This window comes from Gymnodraco acuticeps, unplaced genomic scaffold (assembly GCF_902827175.1).
Source record: "Gymnodraco acuticeps unplaced genomic scaffold, fGymAcu1.1, whole genome shotgun sequence".
Lineage (NCBI taxonomy): Eukaryota > Metazoa > Chordata > Actinopteri > Perciformes > Bathydraconidae > Gymnodraco > Gymnodraco acuticeps.
Genome location: NW_022990673.1, coordinates 4,469,685 through 4,497,604, shown reverse-complemented (window position 1 = coordinate 4,497,604; position 27,920 = coordinate 4,469,685). Strand labels below are relative to the sequence as shown.

The 27,920-nt window shown below is 39.7% G+C and overlaps 1 protein-coding gene across 1 annotated transcript in view; it reads right to left on the bottom strand.

The window, feature by feature from the left end:
* The window catches only part of negr1 (neuronal growth regulator 1), a 169,223-nt gene that overhangs the window by 28,107 nt on the left and 113,196 nt on the right, over window positions 1-27,920 (bottom strand). The window contains 2 exon segments of the mRNA XM_034229797.1: window positions 20,364-20,512; window positions 25,451-25,571. Coding sequence (XP_034085688.1) covers window positions 20,364-20,512; window positions 25,451-25,571 — 270 coding nt within the window.

The window sequence follows — 27,920 nt, the reverse complement described above, 5'->3', positions numbered from 1 at the left end:
AACCCTGAAAACAAGTCTTTGTGGGGGGTACAGCAATGCCAAGGCCCACGAGACAAAAACCTGTTTAGATAGAAAAGATTTGAGGAAAGATAGGTAAGTGGGACTCTGTTAGAGTTCAAAATGTGTGCTTAATGCTCCATGAGGGTAGCGTTGCATGTGGGTACATTTGATGGTCTATGTTTTGTATGATTTGCCTTATGTTACTATCATTTATTAAATGTATGAGTTGTTAAGTAGTGCTATTCTTTCTAAATGATTCAGCAGTATGATAATACATATAATATCCATTGTCACCCAGAGGATTGTAAGCATATTCTTGTTATTAATACTAGGGATCGACCGATATGGCTTTTTCAAGGCCGATACCGATACAGATTATTAGTAATCAAGGAGACCGATAACCGATATTTGGAACCGATATACATTTGCAATAAAATCAGAAAATCTTGGTGTCAAAATGTAGAATATAACACAACTTCATTGAAATGCCTTTAAGCATATGTTTAATTAACTTTTCAACATCTAAAGAAGTGTTTTAAGATGTGTTTTAAAACAAAGCCGCATCAGAGCCAAAGTTTTATCGGCAATTGGATAAAGAAAATGCCGATACATATAATCTGTAAAATGCGGAATATTGGCCTCGATAATCGGTCGACCCCTAATTAATACTGGCCAATATTTGTATTGGGGAAAACATGGAGCTTGTACGCTGCCTGACTACAGCGTCTTTCTGAGTGGAGGTGGACAGTTCACTGTGCATACTAACTACTGCTGCCTGCACTGGCACTGAATGTTGATTTTTTAAGCATATCTTAAGTGTTTCACAATTAATTAACCAAAGCAAATAAAGAGAAAGAGACATCACGTTGTCTTTAAAGTAATGCTCCCAGCACAGTAAATCCCAAATCAATTTCATCGTCGGTTTCTCCTACACTTAACTAATCAGTATTAGCACTTTAGAAAGTGTTTTAGGGCACTGTAATAAAAAGCCCAGGCAGCCACAACTTAAGAGAACCTAAGTCATAATGACTCAAATCACACAAACAACTGTGCACCAATCAGCCAAAAAGCAAAAATAACACTTCCTTTGATTCATTCTCATTAACATGAATTACTGAGAGAAAACAGAAGATCATACGGCAATCATAGCATCCGCTGTTATTATATAAAATAGGCTTTCATTTTCCAGGCATGGGTACTGATGATCAACTCAATGAACTCTGGAAACACTGCCATACTTTGATGTTTCCGAGGATAGTGCTATCAAGAGTGATAATTAGTGGTATTACTTAGTGCTGGATGTTTCCTGTAATATTTGGATAATTTTGCTTTCCTATTTCCTTTTCATTATATATAAAATATATATGAGGATTGGAAGAAATATCAGTTTTATTTTCAGTGTACCGTCACTACAGGTTTTTGACTTAGGAAGCTACAGGCCTCCAGTTACACAGAACTAAAACCCATCGTCTTTTCACATTGTCCAAGGTTTTCGGGGTCAAATATGATAGATGACATGCCATCTGCTTATCATGCCCTTCCAGAGATGATTGTGGGAGTTAGCACTCGGGTAAAAATGAAGGTCAGCCTATCACTTCAAAACAAACTGTAAGGGACAGGAGTCAGGGTGGCGGTGCGGTGGCCAGAGACGGGTAAAGAGGGGAGGGTGGGGGGGGTTTGCACGGCTCTTGATCTCATCACCATACAACTGATAAGGCTGGTAAAAAATGCACAGCCAAGAAGGATTATCTGAGGGTAGCTCAGCGTGTCTGACACCAGACATGCTGGGTAAAGAGAGGCTGTTTACTTTAGAGTCTTATCGAGGAGTTAAATACTGTAGTCCAGTCCTCTAGACTCTTGGATATACAGTACCAGTCTATTCAGACACGACGCTGACGTCAGCTAATCAGTGGGAGATGATTCATTCCATTGAATATTTCATAAATGCAGCGTATTTATAATTTCATTAGCTGGGGGTGACTCACAAAGCCGAGTATTCAGTCGTCACATTGATGACTATTGTATTGTAATTGCCACTTGACTCGACTTAACTTTAGCACTTCTGGCTCGTGCTTGTGGCTACAGAAGAGTTACAAAACAATTTATATTGGAATAAAGCCTCTTAAAAATCTGGTGCCTGCTTCGATTTTGACTCTCCAAGTTTCAGAGTGCTTACATGCTAGCCTTAAAAAGTCTAAAAAGACAACAAATGGGAACCAAGTTTGGTTTGAAAATAATTTAGGAACACACAGACGATAGTGTTATGTAACTGGTGTTTTATACTGATGACGGGAATGAGGGTGAAACAAAAGACAGCCAGATCCATTCAGCTTATCCAATGGGATCCAGGGAATTCAATATCAATCTCTTATTATCAGTGTTCTCCTGCTCAATGTCAGAAATAATCCGGATGGAAATTAAGGACATGCTGTGATAGCAAAAGCATATCACTGTGTCTTAAATCAAAGATACCATTAACAATACTTTAGTATCTTCATCCATGACTGTTATGAATATTTTACTTTTTTGTCATCACTAGTTAATTCAGGATTACCAGCTCCAAGTATCCATGTGGACATGTAGCATATGTTTGCGCATATGTTTTGTTTGATTATATTGCAATAAATTAGTAACTGCTGCAGGGCCCAAGAGCAGGAACACTCTCTAACTTTGTAGTATTTTCACCAAAAATATAAACATTATTTTTGGTTTTTACAGTAATGCACTCTGAGTTAAATATGTTAAATATTTTTCAGTGAATACGAGAAGCAGTTTCTTCTTTTCCCTGGCTCTGATGTTAAGCTTTCATGTGGGAAACGTGAGTAGAAAGCGAACGACTGTTTGATGTGACACCATATTGACAATAGCCCCACAGACAAAGTGCTGTTTCAAACAAAAATAAATACAGGGAATCTTAAAGGTCACTTTTCCCCTCACAACCAGGCAATAAGCACCAATATTCAGACTCAACAATGCAGTGCCTCAGTTGAACTGGGAGAACTTCGTAAAACTTTAATTTTAAAATATTACTTCAAACTGTTGCCCTTTTATCACTATCTATTCCCACTAAGGCTGAAAAAAAAATATGATAACACGTCCTCAACTTTATTACTTTGAATTCAGGAAGCTAAAGATGCATTATGTTGTATTCCCAAAGTTAGAAAATGCTGCAACAGTATTTAGAAAACAGTTAGCCGAAGATTTAATTGGCGAAAGTAACGCATTACATGGATTCAAAGACAGGTTGAATGTGCGTATGAAGTTTTTCCAGTAATAGTTGGTCTAATATTTACAAAGTGATGGCCAAGAGAGAATATTAATTAGGAACTTAAGAGAAAAGGCCCAGTTGTTTATTTATTCAGGAAATCAAAAAATGTGCCTTGGGCTCCGACTTGTACTAACATCAGATAACTGAATAAAAAATTGGAAAAGGAAACGTAATCTTGTTTAAAGTCATCCAAAGAAGACGTCACCCGAATTTCAGACATCAATTAGCCAGCTATCCTTTGATTATAGGAAGCTTTACATACTGCCTAAAATAATTTGATTAACCCAGCTCCCTGAGCCTTGGGGAGCTGAGTGAGTGACTTTTGGAGGACTTTGGAAGAATATTAAATAAGTTAGATTATCTCTTTGACGTTATCCTCCGGACCTTACATAAAGAAAGATATATGACCTACTCACATTTTAAAGCAATCGGAAAATAGTCCACATTAAGCTTCTGAGACTTATTTTAAACAGCTACAGTATGTACAGACATTGATTTCACAAACATGCAGGGCTTCCACTCTGGATTAAAAGTGAACAATTCCTAAAAGGTTGCTCCATCACTGATCCTCTCAAAGTAAGTTCTGTTTTAATGACCTACTCCACGATATTACTAAGACACATAAACCTTCACGGACTCATCAATCTTTTCTTTCTATCTCCTATAGCTTCATGCCTGGCTTGGGGGAGGGTTAAACAAATGCTTCACAGTGCCAGGCAAGCATCAGAGTCATCTCCTTCCTCTGTAATTAGTTCTGATTATACCAGATATTGTAAATAAATAAATAATGCCCCGTGAGGATGAGGCTAAGAACAGGATTAATAGGGGAGCGAAACAGTGTGGAATCAGTTTCCACTTAGCTACACTCAGGCTGCAGGAATTGTGTTTATTTGGGAGTAAACATGACACATGGAATGAGAGAGTACACACACATTATGTATAATGCATGTAATATTTCTTGAACCAGTACACTGGCCGCACAAAAACAAGAAATTGGGCTCAGTACAGTGTTAAGAACATTGTTTTTCCAACTGTCAAGTGATTTGCGGAGTGAAAGCCTCAGGGAGCATATGCTATTATCACAGATCTACATTTCATTGGGATGACAGGGTGGCACCGGAGCCAGAATGCTTTTGACTATAGGATCAGTGCTTTAACGTTTAGGGAGCAAAAACAAATCCATATGCTAAAGATTAAACAAGCTTAAGTAAGTCTTTTATTGTGAACAATATGTTGTATATTACCATTTTAAACAATAGGCAGTGTAAACGTTCATGGTGCGGTGAAATAAAGAGGAAGCAATTGAACAGATGGTTTCTATTGATGTCTACAGCCCCCTGACGAGTGTGAAAGTATTGTATGCCATTTATAACATGAGATAAGACAAGATTTTTCTGACGCCCAAGAGATCCAAAATACAGACTGTGATTAAAGCAAACTATACAACAAAATAGCTTTAAAGAAGTTGCTATATTGATTTGTTTTATTTATAGAGAGCCAGGTTGCTCTTTTCCAAATGATTCAAAAACGTTTTGCTAAGCTAACAATGGCTGTAGATGTATATATAATATACAAACATGAGTTGGCATCAATCTTCTCGTCCTTTAGTCTAACTTTTGAAAATAACATAAGAAAAACCTGCACCCTTAAATGTCAACTATTCCTCAAATACATTTTCATAATAATAGTATAACAGTTATTATGAAAAAGAGGTAGGCAGCGCTATATTTATTAAAAAGCCAGGTTGTAAAAAGTAATACTATAATATCCGAAATGTCAGGGTAAACACTATTTTTAATATGATCATTATTATTAGATTTTACAATGACCTTAAAGAATGAGAAGGACATCTTATAATAAACAGAGTTATAAATGTGATAAAGAGAATGCAACTTTAAGATGTTGTTAATTAAAGCATGTTAGTGCTTTAAAACCCTTCTCTTGCGTTTCGGTTCAAAAGTGACCGAGTGAACTTTGTTTTTGATCATAGATATTGTGTTTTTCATCCAATTGCCTCAAGACATTATGTTATCCTCCGCACTAGGCCTCTGAACATATACAATTGATGATCACCACTTGCATTGTTTTTTTGTGTGATGTATTCAACAGTGAAACACCTATGATGTTTTTCGGTCAGAATTGACCGCCATAGGAAATTAATGGGTATGAGTGTATTATGTTCATCCTGCAGATTGGAAAACACACACACACCACACACACACACACACACACACACACACACACACACACACACACACACACACCATGTACTGTATACATCACTTCAGGGGACATTACATTGACTTACATGCATTTCCTGGAGACTTATCCTAACCGTAACCATAACCAACACATGCCTAACCCTAACCCTTAACCTTACCCTAACCCTTAACCTTACCCTAACCCTAACCCTTAACCTTACCCTAAACCCTTAACCTTACCCTAACCCTAACCTTACCCTAACCCTAACCCTTAACCTTACCCTAACCCTAAACCTAACCAAGTCTTCACCCTAAAATGAATGATTCCCCTCATGGGGACCTCCAATTTGTCCCCATAAGGGAGGCGAGTCCCCACACGTGACTGTGTAAACCAGTGACCACCAACTGGCGGCCCGCGGGCCACATCCGGCCCGCCAGACATTCTCATCCGGCCCGCACGACGGGGGTGACTGCGGCGTGGTTACTGCGTCCGCAGTACCGGAGTCCAACAGAGAGGCAGCAGCTGTGGGACAGTAGACTGCGTACTGCAAAACCTTCCCTGCCTTGAAGAAGAAGTGATCCTTCGTTGTGAAGAGTCTGGTTTGTGCGCTCCGCACCACAGCAGCAGCCCCGCTGCGACAGAGTCCAACAGAGAGGCAGGAGCTGCGGGACAGTAGCCTAGAAGCAGGGTTGGGTTGTAACGGAATACATGTAACGGCGTTACGTAATCAGAATACAAAATCAAGTAGGCTAACTGTATTCAGCTGGCGTTACATTTGAAAAATGAGTAATCTGATTACAGTTACTTTCAAAACCTGAAGTGAATACTTTTGGAATACTTATTGGAATTATTGGTGGAAAAATTTCCTCACAAATGTAATATTCATTACCGGCAGAACTGTGTGCACACTGCACGGCGCTGCAGCATGTCTGTGAGCGAGAGAGAGATGCAGCGCGTCTGTGAGCCCCGCCCCCGCACGCAGAGATGAGAGAGAGATCTCTTTTAAAATATGTTGAAAGTTAGAAACGGAGATGGTTAGATAATGTGGAAGATAACGTTTATATAGCATTTCTTTATTGTCGAAATGATGACATTTCATAACGGATCAAATCAAAGTGAATGGCCTGCTGCTGCTGAATGCCTGGGGCAAGTGACTGGAAAACGTTTTAAAAGTTATAACATCGTTTCAGATAATAAATATAATGATAATTCATTCTATTTAGGGGCGCCTTTCAAAGCACCCAAGGACACCTTACAATCATAACATATTCTAAGGAAAGGTTTTTAAGACAGTACAAAGAATGCAGTCCGGGTGATGTTTTTTTATGTGTGGTGCAGATGAGAGGGAGCTTCCAGAATGCCACCAAGATGTTGTGTTTGAGTTCTTGATAAGCGCATTAAAACAGTAAAATAGGTGTCCTCCTGTTCACCAAAACATACCCATCTGTTATGGAAAAGAAAGTATTCCAAAAGTATTCTAAAAGTAATCTGAATACGTTAAAGTAGACCCGATTCCAACGTTACAGACACGTAACTGTAACTGTATTCTGATTACTTTCAGAGCCATGTATTCAGTATTTAGTAACTGATTACAGAACACTCAAATCCCCCCCCCCCCCCCCGGTCTACAACTTCAAAATTCTGGACTATATAAAAATCGCTGGCCCACGAAGGTGTCTATTGGATACATTTTGGCCCTTGGACAAATGTAGTTGGTGATCCCTGGTGTAAACAGATGTAGGTCCCCACAAGTATAGTAATGCTAGGCCGCACACGCGCACACACACGCACGCGCACACACACGTGCACACGCGCACGCGCACGCGCACACACACACACACACACACACACACACACACACACACACACATTGCTTATGTCCCCCCACACCTTCCAGACAAAACAAGTTACAGGAACCTCTCACATTCTCGTGCTCACAGGTGCGAGCTCTGGCCCCTCGAGAAGAAAAACCTCTCACTTTCTCGCAGTAAATGCCCCTCCCTTACTGTCTCTCATGCTTTATATTTGTGCCTTGCTCATATTTGACTCATTGACACAATGAGTAGGCGACCTATTAAGCGATTTTCTGTCAGAGAGGCTCTGGACAAATGTTTTGAACCAGCGATAGAGGACGATGTCTCAGAAATGGAAGACAACAGCGATCCAGACTATGAGCCTAACCAACAGTCAACAGACCAGGAAGCGGCCCCTGAGGGAGAGGCCCCTGAATATTTATTTTTCTCTAAATGTTCTTTGAGGAAAACAGTATCAGTGTCTTATTTTATATTCATCACAGTGAATGCAGTGAATGCTGAACTTGATGGGCCCACCGGTGGGTCCGGACCATATATAGTACATATAGTTGAAAGTACACAATGAAACACTGACTTGCTTGTATCAAATCAATACATCCCAAACATATTGGAACGGGAATAATCTCAGCTACAACACCAACTAAAGCATTTCCATCTCTAGTAAACACAGCCTACATGGCAAGCATTTTATAATATACGGTAATGTACAGTAAGCACTATCTTTGAACTTACTGCAAAATTATAACATGAAATTCACCCCTGGTGTCATTCTGTCTGTCAACCCTTGATTCTACTTGCTTTGACTGTTCAAATGAGATGTCAACCATCAAAATTGGATAAGGGGTTATCACTGTGCAAAACACACCGGTCAATTTGACCGAAAATAGTATGCGAAGGGGGGGTATGACCTAAGCAAGAGAAGGGTTACAAAAACATCAGTTTGATCTATTGAGATAATGCTACAATGTGTGAGTGTTTGTATCTTTAACTCTCAAACACTCACACATTGTATTCAGTAACTTGGAAAAGCAGATGTACATGGTATACGAACCACCAATTTAATACCTTGTTATTTTGACATATGAAATGTACAGTTCCCATTATAACGTTTATTATTGATCAGAATTAGAAAAAAGGAAATGTTCGATGGTGACCTCTGAGTGTGGAGCAGTTAGAGACGTGAGCAGCGAGTGAGTCAGGTCCGGCTGAGTGGGAGTGGGTTAAGTCTTGGTGTGAGGGGGTCACAGCTGGCTGAGGCGGTGGTCACAGTTGCTGTGACGGCAGTGGGCACAAGTGAACGCCTGAAGCTTGGCTTCTTGTTGTTAGGTTGGGCAGAGCTGTGCCGGCCATCTGCCACACTTCATCATGGAGGGGGTGGGAGGAGTTGTTCAGGACGGTCGTGTCCATCATCCTCCTCTCAGCCTGCAGACTGTGCAGTTCCAGCCCGACCACAGAGTTGGACTTCCTTATTATTGGCATCACTAGCCTTCATGCCACACACCAAATCCAAGAACAGTGCCTCTGACCACGGCTGACTTTCAGCAGCCTGCCGCGCATACTGAAGGATGTCAGTTTTCCTCATAGAGAGGGTTGTGATATTTGCCATGCTTCTTTTTTTCAGCCATTAACCTTTTGAGTTTTGTTGATAAAAGCTTAATGTTTCCAACAACTCAAGATAAACTACTACTATTAAAGTGTAATTAGCATTGCAGAGAAGTCGGTGATGAAACTGTGTTGATTGTATCATGTGGATACAGTCCAGTTTGTAATGTAGCTCCAGCAGCAGCAATTTTGTGACAAACAGTTGTGACTTTGAAATATCATAGTGTTCAAAATCAGAGTCAAAACTATTAAATATCCAGCATGTACTGTAAATAGGACCTAATTACTTTTACAATTACATAATGGCCTGCCAGATCTATGTTTTGCTTATGTTGTACTGGCACAACAAGGTTAGATAATAAAACACAATGACTGATGTTGCCTATTAACATTGTTTTCTTTATGTAATTTGATTTTTCTTAGTTATTTGCCCTTGATCAGTGGCCCGAACATGCACTTCAGGTGCAGTGAGGGATGAACAATTGTTCCCACTTCACAGATTTGCTTACCTAACACTTGTTTTGGAAGCGCATCTTCCCAAACTCATTCACAGGGGAAAAAAGGAGATAACATACTGTACAATTCATTATTAAACTTGATTGAACAAGGAGCCATTTGCAGGGATCTAAAATAATTCCCTTTGCCAAGCCACTTAGTGAGGGCGCCAATCAAAAAATTAACTTCATCAAAAAACAACTTGGAACAAAACAAGAACAGTGGGATGCTGAGTGAGTTTATCTCCACGATTGAAAACCAGTGGTGTTCCTTTGGACCATGAAATTGTCATTTGTTCTGCAAGTGTTACATCAAATGAGAGTTCAGGGTCATGCCAGGACTGTTCGTTGCTGCTAAGCTTATTTTATATGTTATCTGAGGTAATCTCCATGGATAATTATATTTGGCTCAGATAGACAGGTAGGCGAACACGTGCTAATCCAGGCCTGTGTGTTCATGAAACACAACATGAAACAATGGTAATCCATCCAACACGGAACGGATTCCCATGCAGTATGAATCCTCACATGTACTGTAAGTGCAGGTGCATATGAGCATGTGTGAATATTTCAGGATGTTTTCAATTCAGTGGCTTTGGTGTCCCTACCAGTGAAAGCTTTTCAGTGTGAGTGCATTCCAGCATGTTCCTGTACGCATGAACAGTATTAAGAAGAAATAATGTAACCATAGTGAGAGATTACATTCTGTGACTTGCTTAAAACCATTAGAGAGAGAGAGAAAAGACGACCAGGCAGAGGGGATTACTCCGAGCTTGAATGTGGAAGCGCAGAACATAGTGAGGAGGGGGGGACGGCACAAGGGCGACATTGACAGTGTAGCACTGACAACAAGCACTGGCAGCAGATCAGGTTAAAGAGTCTGGCAGAAAGCCAACTGAAAGAGGAAAGCACAGCGACAGAAGGCAGAGAGGAGGGATATAGGAATATTAAGACAGAATGGGAGTGATACAACTAAACAGACAGTCCAGATTCCATCTTACAAAAAACAACAAAACCAAAGGCCTTAGCCACCAACAGCTTCCTTTAATATACACTGCATTTAGAACTAAGGAGTGGGAGATTGGTGGTGTTTGAGGTGAAAAAGCCATACAGAGAAGAAGAAGAAGAAGAAGAAGAGAAGAAGAAGAAGAAGAGAGAAAAGAAGAAGAAGAGAAGAATAGAAGAAAGAAACGAAGAAGAAGAAGAAGAATAAGAAGAATCCGAATAATCATCCTCCTCCTCCTCTCCTCCCCCTCCTATCCTCCTCCTCTCCTCTCCTCCTCCTCCTCGCCTCCTCCTCCGCCTCCCTCCTCCTCCTCCTCACTCTCTCTCCGCCTCCTCCTCCTCCTCCTCACTCTCTGCTCGTCTCCTCCTCCTCCTCCTCCTCCTAAGAGCCGCAGAAGAAGAAGCCATTAGCATTATGAAATCATCCACCCCTGCCTTCGGAACCCCACTTTAATGACGCTCTACTGTTTGCTCCGCGTGGGGTGGGGTGCCGGCGTGGTAATGAAAGAAGGGTGTTTTGATGACACAGGCTGCGGGAAGTATATATAGCCACGCTGTAAAAGCCAAACCAAAAAATAACAGAAAAGACAAGGAAAGCAAATAAAAAACAAATAAAGGACATACAAAGTACACCCAGCAGGCATTCCAGCCAGCCAATTGTTATAACTCAAGATGGAGGAGAGGATCTCAGCTGGGGTTAGTATGAGGCAGCGGACCTCTTTGCTGATTCGGTGTACAGCATGGTGACATATACTGAACCTGGGCTTGAGACAAGCACTAGTGGTCGTGGGTTCAATAATTGCTACAGGGGAGGAGAGGGGGGAAGGGGGAGGGGGAGGGAAAGAGGACATTCATGTATTATTAACAGAATGGAGACGTAAAAATAAAGATGCATGCAAGGACAAGGGACAGGGAATGGAGACAAATCCTCTCCATGCATTAAGGACCTGTGTCTATATGGCAAGATGCACTCCACATGCTCATAAACAACATCTTTTATCACACCAATCGCCTCGGATGTGTACGGGTCACTGCCCAGGAAAAAGGAAAGGAGGGACACCTGGGGAGCTCGGGCAGCTTCTGGGCTCTGAAGGGTTTTATGATTGGGTGAAACACTTTTGTCACACTAATGGTATGCTAAACAACTGGCTCATTCTCCATGTCCTTCTTTTTGGTTGTATGAACCGGCCGAGAACTAAAGGAATAAGAAAGGGTCTTTTCCTGTATTTTGAAAGGGAGGTAATTCAACAAAATAGTTAACATTGCTAGTTAACACTTATCTCTACAAGATCTCTAATCCTGCTTGGATAGTGAAATGTATCATCATTCACTCGTATTGTTCAACGGCTTCTTTTACATTCTTCACTGTTGTGAATTGGACATTTTCTAAATACGTTTCTTTGTAATATAACATTTTCGTCAAATTGAAAGTTTGATGTAGTCTATTATTATTACATCCATATGCATTGTTTAGAGGTTTTAATATTAAATTGCATGACAACACTAATCAAATGAATGCAAAAAAAAAATGCAGTTGCTTTTGATTGTAGCTTGGCTATCTACAAATGGCAGGGTTTCTTGAATTATGTCCCCTGCTGTGCTTGTGACGATTCTCTCTGTCCTATCAGTGGACTGCAGTGTTGAAGCTCCACTTTTTGGTATGAGCTTTGAACATCAACAGTGGTGGTACCAAATAAAGTACCAGATATTATCAACATATTTTGCTACTGTAAATGCAACCCAAAGAGAAGGGTTCCAAGCAGAGTTGAGTCTTCAGTTTGAAGTGCTTTGTGGACGTAAACTACAAGAGTCCCAATCTGATTACCTTATGAACTCTTATAGGCTGAGCTACTGGTGGTATTTAGGAAATGGAATAATATAACTTCCTGAAATGTTACTATAGTGTGTCAACTATAATAGCTTAGTGTGTCCACGGAAGGATGGCAGGAGAACACCTTCCTTACTTTAGAAGTGCAAGAGTAAAATGTCACACCAAGTAGATCCTATGCTTATTCATATGTATGGTAAACATGATAATAGATGCAAGGTTGTGAATAAAAAAAACGAGGTATGTATGGCTGTTTTAACACATAGCCAAAAAATAACTGGGGTTACTAATACGAGGTACTTAAAAATGACTTGGCCAATTCCTTTGATTTCTGACTTTCCAAAGTTTAAAGCTCAACCTATTCCCTGATGTGCAGCATCAATTATTCACTGCTGTTTTGGTATAAAGAGATCACTGTAATATAAACATTGCAGCCTATTTGATCTGAAGCTTGAAACAAATAAGTAAATAGCATAGCTTTCTGTTTGGTAAACAAGCTCTTAATTCAAGATAAGCTGTGACGAGCCTTGTGCAGTGACTCATTCGGGAGCAGATTCTAGGATGTCTGGCAAAGCAAAGCTGTACTTTACCATCAGAGCTCAAAGTGATTCAGTGGTTGGACTCATAGGGATTTTCTTAGCTTTGAGTATGTGGCACACCAACAGTGTGACTTACACTACACTTGCAGCTGAAAAACTATTTTCTACTCTTCAAAAACGTGAAAACCACCTTTTCCAGAAGGCTTCATGGTGGAGGAGGAGCTTATCCATCACAAGGGAAACCATAACACCCATGATAACACCTCACAAAAGAGAAGAATAATACTCTATACTGTTGCAGTTAGCTGCTGTATATAGGTCATGCAATACAGCAGAAGCCTACTTAGAACCTCCATTTTAATCCATTTACATGGAAAGGGGAATTGGCCATTTCAATTGTGGGGCAAAAGGATGCACTGTCGTCCTCACCGTGCTCTCAATCTGTTGTACGTTTTTTTTAGAAGCAATCTAACAACTGGATAATAACTATGTTGACTTTTAAATTGCTACTGATATGCCAACAATAATAAAAACATTTACTTTCATTTGATTTCATCTTTCTTTTTGATGGGGAAACTGTGTAGGAATCAGTATTCACACTTGAAATGATATTCCTTTTCCTCAGTATATCGGTGGGAAATGGTCAAATGTATCTTCTCTTCCACAAATGTTTTCCACTTAAGTACTCCTGTGAGAGCCCATATGTGAAGCTAGTTTCGTTTGAGTTTTTTTTCATACAGGCAGGCGGGTACTATCTGATTAATACTTGAGCATGGACTCACCAGTGAATCATTTCATGAGCTCTCAGAGACTCGTCCGTTACTGTGGAACATCTTTTGACATGCAATCTCTCCCTCATAGCTCCACCACACTGACTAGGGCTCTTTCTCTAATTCAGCAGAGCAACGCATCATTTCACGCAGTGTATATGGCAGTCGACCTTGCACTGCCTGCTCACTTGCAAGATAAAACACATTAGTTTTCACAGCTATTTCATTTCATGGATTGCTATTCTCTTTGTTCTCTTTAGACGGGATAATGCAAGAGATTTAAAGAACATGAATTGTAGGAATCAATGTGCACGTGGGGCCTCGCTCGGTTATCTTATCAAAAGCATAATGAGGAGTTAATGCTAAAGCTGCAATGTGACGACTCAAACAGCTACAGTACAGTATATAAGCGGTTCGTCCTTAACATGAGATGGGTACAAGTATAGTTTTCAGCAGAAAGACAATATAGCAATTTAATAAGACCAGATCAAGACAAAAACCCAAAAGAAGTATTCAGCAAAGTGGCTGAATGTGTTGCTAATTTTTTAGTATTTATGCCAAAAACAAACACCTGAGTAATTACATGCTGAGTCAATAATATTGATCCTAATACTATCAAACCTCCTCCGACCAATGGCTACATTTTGTGCTAAAGTGAAGTAGAAGTCTTAGTTATTACCTAAATAAGAAGGAAGAGGATGATCCAAAGAAACTCCAATTCATCTTCACTGCTCCATTTGAGTGCATTATCGAGTTATTCTTCATGCAGGGACACATTCCTTGTGTAAACTCTTTAGCTATACTATTTCACATTTTCCTCACAGAGCCCTCAGTGATGATGGAACGGTCCGTGTTAAAGACTGTGTTAATTAGTGAGCCAGAAAATTACTTATTCATCCTATGTCCTTTTTAATGCTGTCCAGAGAGTGTATCATCCTGTGAGCATCAACTGGGCTCCGTCATCCAAGGATGAGCGTTCTTAGCAGTGCATCTGGCCTCCAACATGAGTCTGCGAGGTCGGCTGGGTATAAAGTCCATTGCCCGCTGGGCTGCAGGATGAACACTCTGTTTCAGCACCAAACATTTCCTCATCGCAGTGAAACGGGAAAATGTTAATGGATTTTCTGATTGCCTAAATATGGAAATTCAGGCATTCAAATGATAGGTGAATGGCACAACACTGTAAGGGTGCTCTTGAGGGAAATAAAGGACACTGCAACACCAGCGTGTAATTTTTTTTTAGCACATTTTGATATGTGACTATTTGAAAATTAAACCACCTAAAAACTATGTCAAAATAATCCATTGTGTTCATTATAAAACACTGAAATGCAATCAGAAAAAAAGATGAATACTGCCAGGATCCAGCTGGTTTTATGAGCAATTTAGCAAATGAGAAGAGGAGGTAGGTATTTTACAAAAGATAAAAACAACTTGCATAAACATGCCTTCCAATCCCCACATGGCTCCAGTATTATTTCCCTGCATTATAGGCTGCAATCATACACCAACATTTCAGGTATCACCTTTAGCTCCCATTTTCCTGCATCTCTGCTCCATGACTCAGATACAATCACACGGTTCGAGAACAAACAACATAATCAACAACAATGGCAGAAGAGGAAACATGTTGAAATGACACGTACACATGGGGTGATTGATAAGCGTGACAAACAACATGAACTTCATTAACCAACTAGCCAGCATTGTCTCTCTTGCCTGAGGGAGGCTGTGCAGTGTCGGAGAGAGAGAGAGTAACTATTTTTCTCCCCCATCAGTCTCTTCCGATTACTGGTTGGGGAGGGGAGGAGGGGAGAGGAGAAAGGAGGAAATGAAGGCAGAGGTATAGGCGGAGAAAATCTCCTCCAGGACTAAGCCGAGGTGGGCTGGGGGATAAGAGCTTGACCAATTAAACTGGAGGATCCTCAGAAAATTGGAGTGAACGGCCTCAGTCTTTTCATCGAAGTTCACTTCCATCAAGCACATCAAATGGGAAGTTGAAATAAGGATTGCCAGTTTGCTCTGCTAAAAGCATAAAGCGTGTGTGAGTGCCGTCTCTAGATAGTGTGCATGTGCAAGGAGAGACTGTCAGAAACACAACCGGACAATGCTTAGGTATATAAAATGTTTTTTCCCCTGTGTTCTCTTGAACAGACAGGGGCTCCAGAAACTTCTTATTAAAAAAAAACTTTTTATACAGTTTTATACAGTATTTATTTGTATTCTACAGGAACACGGAGGCATAACTTATGGATGACTTCATATTAACCCCAGTTTCTGCATCATGCATTACCGTTACATTGAAGTCCAAGGGCTATACAAACATTTAATACTTTACTTTGTATGAAAGTATAAATAATTGGAAATAGTGTAACCATACAGTGGTATTATATACCAATTGAAAGGATAATACAAATACTGTCAGTTGTGTACAAATAGAGCACAGAGATATGCCATCTCAATGTACCATGTTTGTATGGAATTGAAAAGCAATGCTCATAATGGTTTAAAGAGTCTCAGTATTCCTGCGATACCTTCAGAACAGTGGTAAATGATGCTCAACAACCTTGAATTTAACGGTGATATATATGAAGGACACAGTCTGGGCCCAGCTCAGTAGTATGTCTGTTTATTTGTAGAAGAAAATAACAAAGTATTTTAAACCATCAATCATAAACTAAAGATTATGTAGACTTTGTATGCCTGTAACACAGGCTATTCTCATTAATGACTAGATTATAAAACATTATCGCCGTCACAGTGTGCTGAATCAAAGCTTTTTACCGCTCACATCTGTAACCGGTTGGGCTGTTAAAACAGAAGGTTTCTAATCTTCTGCTGCTTTAACCTTAACTTTCCCCATGATCCAAACTCAAAAAGACCATGTGTTTGAGGAAAACGCTATATAGTACACTAATTCCTAAACAAAAAATTGCAATGCAAGCACTTATGATGTATACACTTCTGGACATTTCAGCAAAACGATATGGTTCATAATCAAATACATGCTGACTGTAACATCTGCCCACAAAACTAACTCATTTGGGCAAGCTGTGGCTTCTTCATGGCAATAACTTTAATGTGCAATGTCGAACAACTCAATAAGTAAATTAACAAACACATCAGCATATCATACTGCAGCTGGTTTAACACACTCCTCATTTGTAAGAAACTGACGATCCAGTACCACTCTGCGGGTTTTGTTTAACTTTACTGCTTTGGTTTTGTACAACTGCTAATACAGACCGACACTATTAAGCTATGATTTTCTCCGAAATCTGAAACCTCATTAATTGAGATTACTTTTCTATTGTTACAGTTAGGCTATTGAGAGAAGAAAACCTGCGTCTTGTGATTGAATCTAACTGACTGAAAATAAATCACAGCAGGAATCAGACCTGTGAAATCTCTGGTTCAGTTGTGATGAATTAAATACAATATTTAATCTGCAAAAATATATAGAGGCAGAACATCTTCCCAAGTTATTTCTGATGATGGGTATGCAATCATTCAAGCTTATTTTCCTGCTAATTGCATCTTTGTTACTAAACAGCTGTTCAGAAGTGCTCTTTTCTGCTTTATTATTTGTTCATTCAATGATTATATTGTGTATTGTGTTATTCAAAAAGGAATCAGAAATGAAAACCTTTTTGCAAACACAAACACAGAGTACTTCAACAAGTAGTGACAAAGAGGATGTATGCTTTTGTTCTGCTCCGAAGAATTCAGTTTGTGTTTTACCACCACTTTAAATACACAGCTTAAAGTGGTACTTAGCTGAAAGAGATCACAATCCCTGACTAATGGATAAGCAGCACAGAAACCCACTTGGTTTCAACACAACTGGCAGAATCCAAACCAGCACATCCGCACACAGTGACGATATAGCCGTCAAGAATGCAGAAATAAGCCAGAACCTACCATGTCAACCTATGCACAAAGCCAGGATGCAAATTGTGTTTCCCATGAAACAGAAACCAAACATGCTGTCTTCTAGTGGCTGCTTTGGACGGAAGGCAGTGGAGTTTTCTCTCCCTGAGAGAGGCCTTTCCAGAGTAACAGTTAATCTCATCAGAGATAATGGCAAGCCTTTTCCCAGACTGATTTAAAGTGGCTATGTCAGGTTAGAAAAAACATGATTTACACTGCTGAAGGATAAGCACATTTAAACTTCAGAATCTTGAAAATAACCCTAGTGCTTTGTATTTCGGTTTATATTTAATAGTTTTACCTAGTGGATGTATTTTAAGAAGGCTATTTGAATTGGGTTGACCTCACTAGACCCTATCAATTCATGCACAGTAATCAAACCTTGTTATATAATAAAAACATCCAAATAAACTATTGCGCACAGATAAATACTCAATTACTTCACCACAAACCACCCACATTGTGTTCGCACTTAACATTCACCTCGATGTATGATGCTCTATCAAATATGCATGCCCTTTTCCCTTTCCCATCTCGCTCATCAATAGCTATCGACTGGTTCTAAAATAGCAATCCAAAGTCACCGGTGGTGAAATCTAACCTCTGGGTTTTGTTATTTGCGTCAATGTACTGGTGAGAGCGCTGTGGCGATTGCATGCCATTTCTCATTAAGAGCGGCAGCAGAATTGGCTTGTCTTCTATAAGTGGAGATCATGAGAGAGAACAGAAGAGATGCTGTGTGTGTGCAAGAAAGAGGATGATAGAGAGGAAGAATGAGAGACAAGGGGGGGAGGACAAAGAGTAAGAGAGTGAGATAAGAGAATCAGAGAGACGATGCCTACAATAGAGAGACAGACAACAGACAAAGAGATAAAGAGAGGGAATGAAGGAGAGAGAAGTTGGGGGTGGCAGCACAGGAAGCTGCTCCTGACTATTCTGAGGGCTGCTTTGCCGCTTCTCCCTTTGAGGCCCTGCTAGTGTCACATTAAGATCATCCATTTGAGGATCTCAGACAAGCCTTTGATGTTCTTTGTGCATACACAAACAGGAGAGTGGAGTGCTCCTTTGACAATTGCCAACTCTACAGAAATATATTTTTCATATTCTGAATAGCTGGCCTGCTAGGGGACAATGTTATCATCAGAGGGTGCAGCGCAAACTGGTGAGTAATTTAATTCACCAGTTCATATTTCATCACTGACTACATTTAATGGAATTGTTCAACCATACTAACCCTCAAACGTTAAGGAAGAAAATATGTTCACCCTCCACTTTTGCAGGTTGGCAGATAAAGCAGGTGGAACAAATAGCTGAAATGCCAAACAGTGTAGTCCTAGAAATACTTGAGTGCAAGTACAAGTTTGCGAATGTGTGTAGATGGTTTTGTAACATTCTTCGAGAACTAAGTTAAAAGCCACTTCTCATAGAGATTCAAAGATGAGCACAGGGGAGTTGCTGTGGACTACAGACCTTAGAATGTGTTCAAAATGAGTGAAGAGGATTTCCCTCTTTTGAAATAGAGGAAAATGTAACCCTGTTTGTGCACCAGGAATCCAAACAGCTTTGTAGTCTTCTCTGTTGATTGACCTGTTGACAGACCCTAGCTTTTAAGCACTACATTGGGAATAAGGCTTGGGGAATTTCAAAGGTCCTTTTATCTTTTTAGATTTTGTGTATCTGTATTTCAGAACGGGCCTATTAAGGAAACCAAGAACTTCATTCAGACATTAAAATCACCAGTTAGTCTTTTAATAGACTAATAGCCTTGTTTTCATTCAAATCTAGAGTGTATTACTTTTCAGAGGCTTTTCAAACTCAAAGCTCTCTAAAATGATTGAAAGGAGGTTTCAATACACCACATCACCTGTCCCAGTGCTCAATCAGGATCTCGTCATACAATGGCATCTGCCTTTACTGTATGTGTTGGCTTTCCTATAAGGGTTATCTGAATAATTGATCCTATAATTACTACTTTGTTAATATCCTTTGCTATTCTTTGCTAGAGCTTTGTCACAGATGATTTGATACAATTTATTTGTTTATCTCCCCTTTTTTTCCACAATGACCAATACCCATTGCACTGTAGTTGTAATACTCTAATGTTGCCCTGGGTGGAGAGTTGACAGCCACATGACTCAATACATATCAAGCCCACAAGCCCTCAACCGAAGGGTAAAATGTTGTTGTAGTTGCTGCTGCCTGAAGAATGAACCTGGGTTCATGCCATGATAAGCAGCTGTTTTTTGTCTGCACCTGTTTTGGGAAAGCTTTTGTCTATGCTTCAGGTGGCTTAGCAAATCATCTATTTTTCAGTACCTGCATTTATAAAGAATCCTTCTCTAAATCGTGTTAAATATCTACAGTCTATTGCTGATGCACCACCAGTTTAGCCTCTGATTATTTGGCCTCTTCGGATATCGGTTAGAGCCTCATGGCGTCTTGAAAACTGTGAAATGCCTGACTCTCAGACCTCTTAAAAGTCTGACTCATACCGCGACTTAGCATTCAACTTAGCACGGCTGACCCGTGTATCTTCCTTTGTACTGTAATTGTGATGCTGTTACCTCAAAACTACATTTGCTTTTTGTAGGTGGTGTTTTTGTCCAGTACACATGCAGATGTAGACTTTAAAGCAGACACACAACAACACCCACACACACAGACTTTGCAGCGATAATAGGCAATCAACATTCACAAAGCTGATGACAAATAAACCATTTCCACTGGTGACATGTGAGCCCCCAGTTGCAGCACTGGGTTTAATGTTAGCTTTTCTTCCAATATAAAGAATGCTGTGGCAAAATGAAAACATTCCTGAGCACACAAACCCCCGCTGACATCCACACAACCTGTCAGCCCTCTCACTCTCCACCACACCAGTTAGCTACAAGCAGATAGAATGACAACTTACGAATGAGAGGCACACTGGCATTAGCCGTCCCTAGCTTGTTGGTGGCGACACATGTGTAGTTCCCGTAACGATCCTCTGTCATGTTGGTCACTGTGAGGACTGATCTGGAGCTGAGGCTCTTGATGTCGATGCCTTGACCCTTGTTAATCCTGAAAACAGAACACAATCGCAAGAAATTAAGTCACACACAATGAGTCAGTTGGAGGTGCGCCTTGTGTCAAGGACGGTACAAATGTTTGTCGTCCTTTATTGGATCTTCAGATTGTACAGTACTTCATCATCCTCTTCAACAGATCTATTTATCCCTTAGACTGTCACGTCTGCCTTAGAGAGACGCTTTGAAGGACTGAGAGGGGAGAGAAATGACCCAGAGTTGAACCAGCTGGGTGCCACTTGACATGTTGTTCATTGTTGTGTTGCAGGTGCAGAAGGAGTGCAATAAATCCTATTCCAGTTGTGCTTGGCATTAGGATGGAAGCCCTGAGAGGCAGGATGGGAAAACAAATGTAGGGGCAATGCTTGATGTCTAATCGGTTTGATATTGAATTACTTAAGCTTAAACTAAATTAACCATCTGAGACTCAATGTAATACTGAGGTTGTTTTTAGCCTCAAATGATATAATGATCTTAACTTTAGATTAAAAAAATTAATGACAGCCTCTCAAAGACAGTAATGTTGGCCGGCATTCCCGCAGGTCTCAAAGGCTAAAATGTATCTCATACATAAGAGTTATCGCCCAAATATTTTTTTCTCCACTCTGCATCTCATTGTCTTCTATTCATCTGTGCCTTAAAATTGAAAAATGTTTTTGTTTGGTGTCGTTCCTGATAGTGAGATTAACAAAGATGATCGGGTTTGATTTCATTGGTGTGGTTGGTTTTACAGCTACAGTATCACCTTTGAAATCATAAATCATAAAAACCAGTCAAATATTTTTTCTGTTGGCCTTGCCGTGGCCCCCTGGGATCTTTAGCTTGGCTGGAGTTGCTCTGAGAGGACTGTGATTGGAAACACTGTGTGTGACCTTATGTCCAGTAAATAACTGTGAATCTGTTGTTTCCCCTCCCACGGTGATCTCCTCCAATGTAAGCTGAACGTTCACTGATAATCTTAGCGGGGGTCTTGCCTTTCCACTATTTTAACATCAAACTAGTCAATGCTCCCCTTTGTCAAAGTGAACGAAACACCCCCTACCCACGCACAATAACACACTCAACCACTTCTATTCAAGAGTGATTTCCGTCACACATCAAGAGAAAGACTTGGTTGTCAAAACTGTCACTCTATTTCCGACAGAGATAGGCTAGCAACAGCAATATACTGATAGTATGGCTTCATCCACACTCTAAAAACGAATTCAGGCGACCTTTCACCTCCACTTAATTAAATGCATGGTTGCAAGATGAAAATGTGAGTTAATTGATTTAGATAAACATTTTAAGTTGCAAACATTAATTTATTAGTTGTGTTGACGTAACAATGTTGGTAATTACATCAACTTAATATTGTGTGTAATTTAAACTCTGATTTCTGCGTTAATTGACTTAAAACAAAATTCAAGTTGTAGTAAGTAATGCAATTGGCTTGATAACTTAATTGTTCTACACCTTGAGTTAAGGACTTCAAGTCCACTCCCACTTAACATGCCAGGACAAGTTCCGACAGTTAAGACAAATAGAAATATACAAAGGACATTTTAAGGTGAGTGCCATCTTTTGTCATTCAAATACAGTCTTGTAGTTGCACTGTATGCAAATTGCTGTTTGACCAAAATTAGCAGCCTTTGAACTGTGAATAGTTCTGTGAGAGGATACAAAGTAGTAGAGGCTACTGTGAGAGTAAACATACTTTGGTTATTGTGATATCGCTTTTTATTCAAAATGAATCTCGGTGAAGCAGATCAAGGACATGCTTCTTGAGGTAGGATCATTATTTAGAGTTGTCATTGAAATGCAAGTTGTTGGCAGTCACCCATTCAGAATATATTCATTTAGGTCATTTCTCTTTTTTTCCTTTTTCAAAAATAGCACAATGCAATTGAAGTACGCAGAGAACTATAGCCATCCGCTGCCTTGTCGTGTACTTTGGAGAAAAGGAAGAGGACCTTTTCAAGGAGTTTAGCGACGTAATTAAAAATCTTGAAATAAAATAAAATCCACGGGCCCAGTGTAAAAACACAGGACAAAAGCACTGCTCTGTCAGTTACATTCTGAAGCATATTGCACTTTTGGCCACACCCCAATCAATAATATCTTAGCAACGTTCAGCATGGATAGGTGTTGACAGCAATGGCATGGGAAAAGGATTGTGTACAATTTGAAAAGTGGCTTCTGCTCTTCACTTAACCAGTTCAAGTATTGTATGGAACCTGCAAAAAAGATGAGAAGATACACTAAAACTTGCACGGTTGTGATTGACAAAATCTGTTCACATGCATTTAAACACTAGGCAAAGTACTCAAAAGCACCTCTGTATGTCTTCAGGACCACATTGCCATGACGACACACACATGCAGACTCAATAGGTGAAAACAATACCAGCGTTGCTTTAGCAGCTGGTAATAATGGCTCTGAATTCGCTAAGAGGGACAGTTTAAAAACAATGCAGTTACCTAATTCATTATCTCTTATGCGCTAACCTGTTATTTAATGTGCTTCAAAAGGACATGAATATCGCCTTCATCAGTGACCGGTCCACCCCAGGATCTGACCATACGATGGCAACCATCGTGGTGGAGGGAAACAAATGAATGAACATTCTGCGTTAAATGTGTTCATACTGTTTGAAATAATGACTGTCGGCAGTGTAAACATCTTTGTTACATCTTTTGTCAAATGGATGTGTGTGATCTGCAGGTTGGTGGCCATTGAGAGTTTGTTTCTGTAGTTTTACAAAAACTTTACAGATTTTACATATTTGGCACTGGTTTTAAATATGTAAAGGCCTCTAACTTCGTTGTGATGGCAGCATTTATTTGCTGTGTCCCCATGTCTCATGGTAATATGGCTAATATGTTTATTTATTATTTGGGGGGCAATTTAAATGTGTGTTATTTATCTTTTTTTCAAGATTGAAATGAAGCTCAGCGCAAGTTCTTTCAGGAAGACTGTGTATATACATTCACTCCGCAGCTGCATATAATCAGCTCATCACAGGCGTTCTCTTTAACCTATTACATTTCACCTCATTCTCCAGCAGCCAATCACAGTGCTGCAGCCAAACTATAAAATGGTTCTCCTCTCTCCTGCAGTCAGCTGTGATTTCAGGTGTTCATGCACCTTATCATATGGCATGTGTCAATAAATGTTCAAACAAAATGAATTATCTCCTGATTGAAACATCATGTGTTGAAATAAACAACTGCAGTTCAAAATAAAAAGTGAATTGCCTAATATTTTTGTTGTGGAATCAATTAATTTCTTTCTTTAAAGGCAAAAACATGAAAAAGCTAAGAAAATAATCTATTGAATACAATATATTTGGAGCAACTTAATTTATAAATGGTTGTAAACTTAAAAACGTGTGTTCACAATGATGGTAATTAAGTACATACAACTTAAAATTCCTTTTAAATCATGCGGTAAAACTAGTCGGAACAACTTAATCTTTTGAATAATCAACTTCAAAACTTGTGTTTATGCTACCAATTATTAAGTAAGTGGTAATTAAAAACACCTCTGATTGTAGAGGAAAAGCCTTCTCCCCTAACTCAAATAACTTTGTTGCTTTATGACAATTTCATTAGAAGTTGTCTTAACTCAATAAACATCGATGCAAACTGTTGCATTGATTTTCTTTGTTGAGCCAAGGCATTTGTTTTTAGAGTGCAGACAGCCTAAATACTGTATAAAACGGCCTTTCCCATGCACAGTAAATGGGAAACAAAGTGTTGAAAGTCAGTGGTAATGTCGTAAAGACGCCACAAATGTTCTGCGCTGAAGTCCTTCTAGTAAAGTCCTTTCTGTGCTGTGGAGTGAATGAAGAAATCACCATTTAGCCATATAAGAAGTCACAAAAAGAACGAGTCCTTGAATTAAGTAAAGACTAGAATCATGCCAACTTGCCTCCTTAGCAATTTGAATAAATTGAATCCAACCCATAATTACAATTAGCACAGTGTGAGCTGATGATTGAAATTGTGCTCACCAGGAGTGGGTAAATGATGGGTAATGGGGGTAATTTGGTTTTCAAATTCAAGAACTGACATTGATTCTAGGCTGATTGATGTATATGCTGCAAATGATTTAAGCCGCTTGCCAGCAAACATTTTATTAAGATGCAAGGTGAGGACAAAGCACAAATGACTCTTGCAGGGACATTTGTGTTGGCTCTCCCTGGAGGATGGACAAATGGCACAACAAACAAATGCATTGTCTCTGGGAAAAAACAAACAAATGAAAACCCAAACTTTCTAATCGCACTACGACGCTTACTTTTCGACAAAGAAGTATGACCTAATACTGTCTCAAATCAGCAGATTCGTATTCAAACGGTTTATCATAACACACCTTGAGAACCTCAGTAATAACAGTAAATATACATTTTAATTTTGTATTTGTTTATTTTACATTTACTTCCGAAAGAGGCTTTGTGGTTTTTATTGAATTACTGTAGGAATAGTTCACAAGAAGTACAATTTACATTTTAGGCTTTTCAAGGATTGATTAACTGTAAGTATTAGATCATGTGTGGCACACTTACTAAACCCATTTCATACTTGAGCTAAAATGACCTTAAACACTTCATATCACATAACCAATTGTATAGTATCCATAGTCCTACAGGTGTAATAGCCCCACATTTCTAGTGACAACCTCTTGCCAATGTAGTTCACTTCTAAATGCAAATAAATGCTGACTTTATGATTTATATTTCACAATAGTTATAACCATCTGTTATGAATGTTTTCTGTACTTTTTTCAGAAAATAATTGATACGCCCGCTCACTTCAGAAACTCTTCAGCCATGATGAGCTACAGTATGATGTCATGCAACAGTAAAATGACGCAGCCACATCTAGTGGACATTTGGGGATGTCAACAACACACTTTATTTAGACAGTTAATACAATCAAACTGGGCTCACCTTTTTTCACCCTTGTACCACTCGAATGTTGGAGGGGGGACAGCAGCTGCCTCGCACCTCAGCAGAGCCGTGCGTCCCAGACCAACTCCATGGCTTTTCATCTCATGGATAGTAGGAGCAACTGGAGGAGACCAACAGAGAAGTTTCTGGGTCAAACATACAGTTCCAGTCAAAACAACTATGTGTGGTATCACCAGCATGAATGCATTCTAAAGGGAAAGTTATTGGTCCTAATAAAACAGGAAGCCCTGATGATGGAGGGTTGTTGAACTTGAGAAAGACAACCTTCAAATTCGTGATCGCTGCACACACATTATAAAGTGTCAATTCAATACTCAGAGTCTACAGAGGCGGAGTTGGGGAGGGAAGAGGGCATCCATCCCCAATGTTAGAAAAAGAAATGAATTGCACTGCACGGTGATAAATGGCTTAATGGAAGTTCAAAGACTCAATGGCACAGGCAGGTTCTGTGAATACAAAACGAGTCTCCTTTCATGTGCTGAAATGTGTTGTAAAACTCTTTGCCAGTGTCATGAAGGCAGCTTTGCTTATAGACGTTTTTCTACCGCATACCCGTCCTTTTGTACTTCAAATATTTACTGCTTATAGTTACACCTTTAAAAAAATCATATTAATTAATTGAGGTTATATAGACTTACAACAATGGCATTCTGCTGCATGAGCTTGAACAAAAAACAACAAAGAAGCACTTTTTCCATTCCCTTCCCGTCAAATAATAGGAATACAAATGTTAAACTTGTTATAATTATAACAATTGGCCATTGTTGGTATGATTCTTGATTCATAAACTGGCCAAACAAACACAAAATGACCCTCTTTGAAAGATGGAGGAAAGCTGTGCTTGCAGTCAGTAGCACTGTTCCTCACTGAACTGACTGAATGCATACAGGGGTCCATGCCCGCTGGAAACGTTATGACTGGCTTCCTGCTTCTCCATTAATCAAAAGGAGAACCAATCATAATGATGCACATGCTTCAATCTGACATTGTTTATTGTGTAAACTTGGCTTGACTCTCACCAGCCTGAAAAATAATAAAACTGCTCTAAACAATCAGATGAACAGTCATTTGACATACAATACAGGCTAAATTACTTTGTGTCATTCACACAGACTCTGATTAAAAGCCAATTATACAGGAAAAAACTGAAACTTCCAGGGTCAGTTCTGCAGCTAGCAGTAAATTGCCCAGCCATGTCTGAGAGTGAGATGTGGACTATTTAAATTCCTGACAATGAGCCTTTCTAAGAGTAACCTGTCAGTCTGAGATCTGTGACTTTGCCGAGTGTGGGAGCATGGCCCCTGCCTGCAAACATTCCAATTGCATATGCAAATATTCTGGACAACCTCAATATGGGCAGCACATTGGGACACACCTTTAAGTACTAACTGGCAACACACTCCCAAAACGGCATACAGTGAAAAATTAATATAATAAATGTCTATTCCTACTTAATACAAAAAGTATTGTGCAATTCAGTTACATTTAAGTAGCCACATGCTTATATGTGGCTTATATGTTTATTGCTGTGAGATAGACATAGTGCCAACCGGAGAAAATCTGCATTGATAGATGAGGTGGGATCCAACAGATCTGTGCGAGGTGAAACAGATACATGTGAGCATTTGTACATGTGGCGTGTGATCATGTCTGAGAGGCGCACTGAGGCGACATTGCACTCTGTGATGATGGATGACTTACTGCCAACCTTCTCCTGTATCCTAATGAGCACATTCGTATGACTAGTGTATGTTGATTTTCTGTCCTTGCTTATGTGTAGTAAGTATACAGTTATTTCCTTTCTTCTGCGACTGGGCTGAATAAGCAGAAGGCATTTAGACAGTGATTCGGGCGCTGAGCTATGCTAGAGCTTTTCCTGTTCATATATCATTGTAGGAAATGTTGGATGGCGCCATGCTGGGGGGCATTAGTAGACCTTGACGGGATATCTGAGCTGGCTGTGTGTGTGTGTGTGTGTGTGTGTGTGTGTGTGTGTGTGTGTGTGTGTGTGTGTGTGTGTGTGTGTGTGTGTGTGTGTGTGTGTGTGTGTGTGTGTGTGCCCCTGTTACTTCAAACTACCCATCTCAAAGCATCAACTATCTCGCACATGTTACAGATTGCTATAAAACTGCAGCTATTTTGTTTATCATAATCAGTATTAATGTTACACAAACCATAAAGACAACCAACTTAAAAATGACTAGTCCCATCAGCATCTTTGCAGAAGAGCAACAACAAGCTAGAGCAAAATGGTGTCTAATGCATGTGACAAACTCACAATGTTTGCATTAAAAGAGTACTAAGAAGAGATGTACAATATTTAAAGGAAAGGAACAAGGGTAGACAATTGTAACAGTACTCTACAGCACAGAAATATAAGCCAATAAAAAGTATGACAAAATCAATGCAGTATGCCGACAGACAGGCTTAAAGAATCCCTGTAATCCTC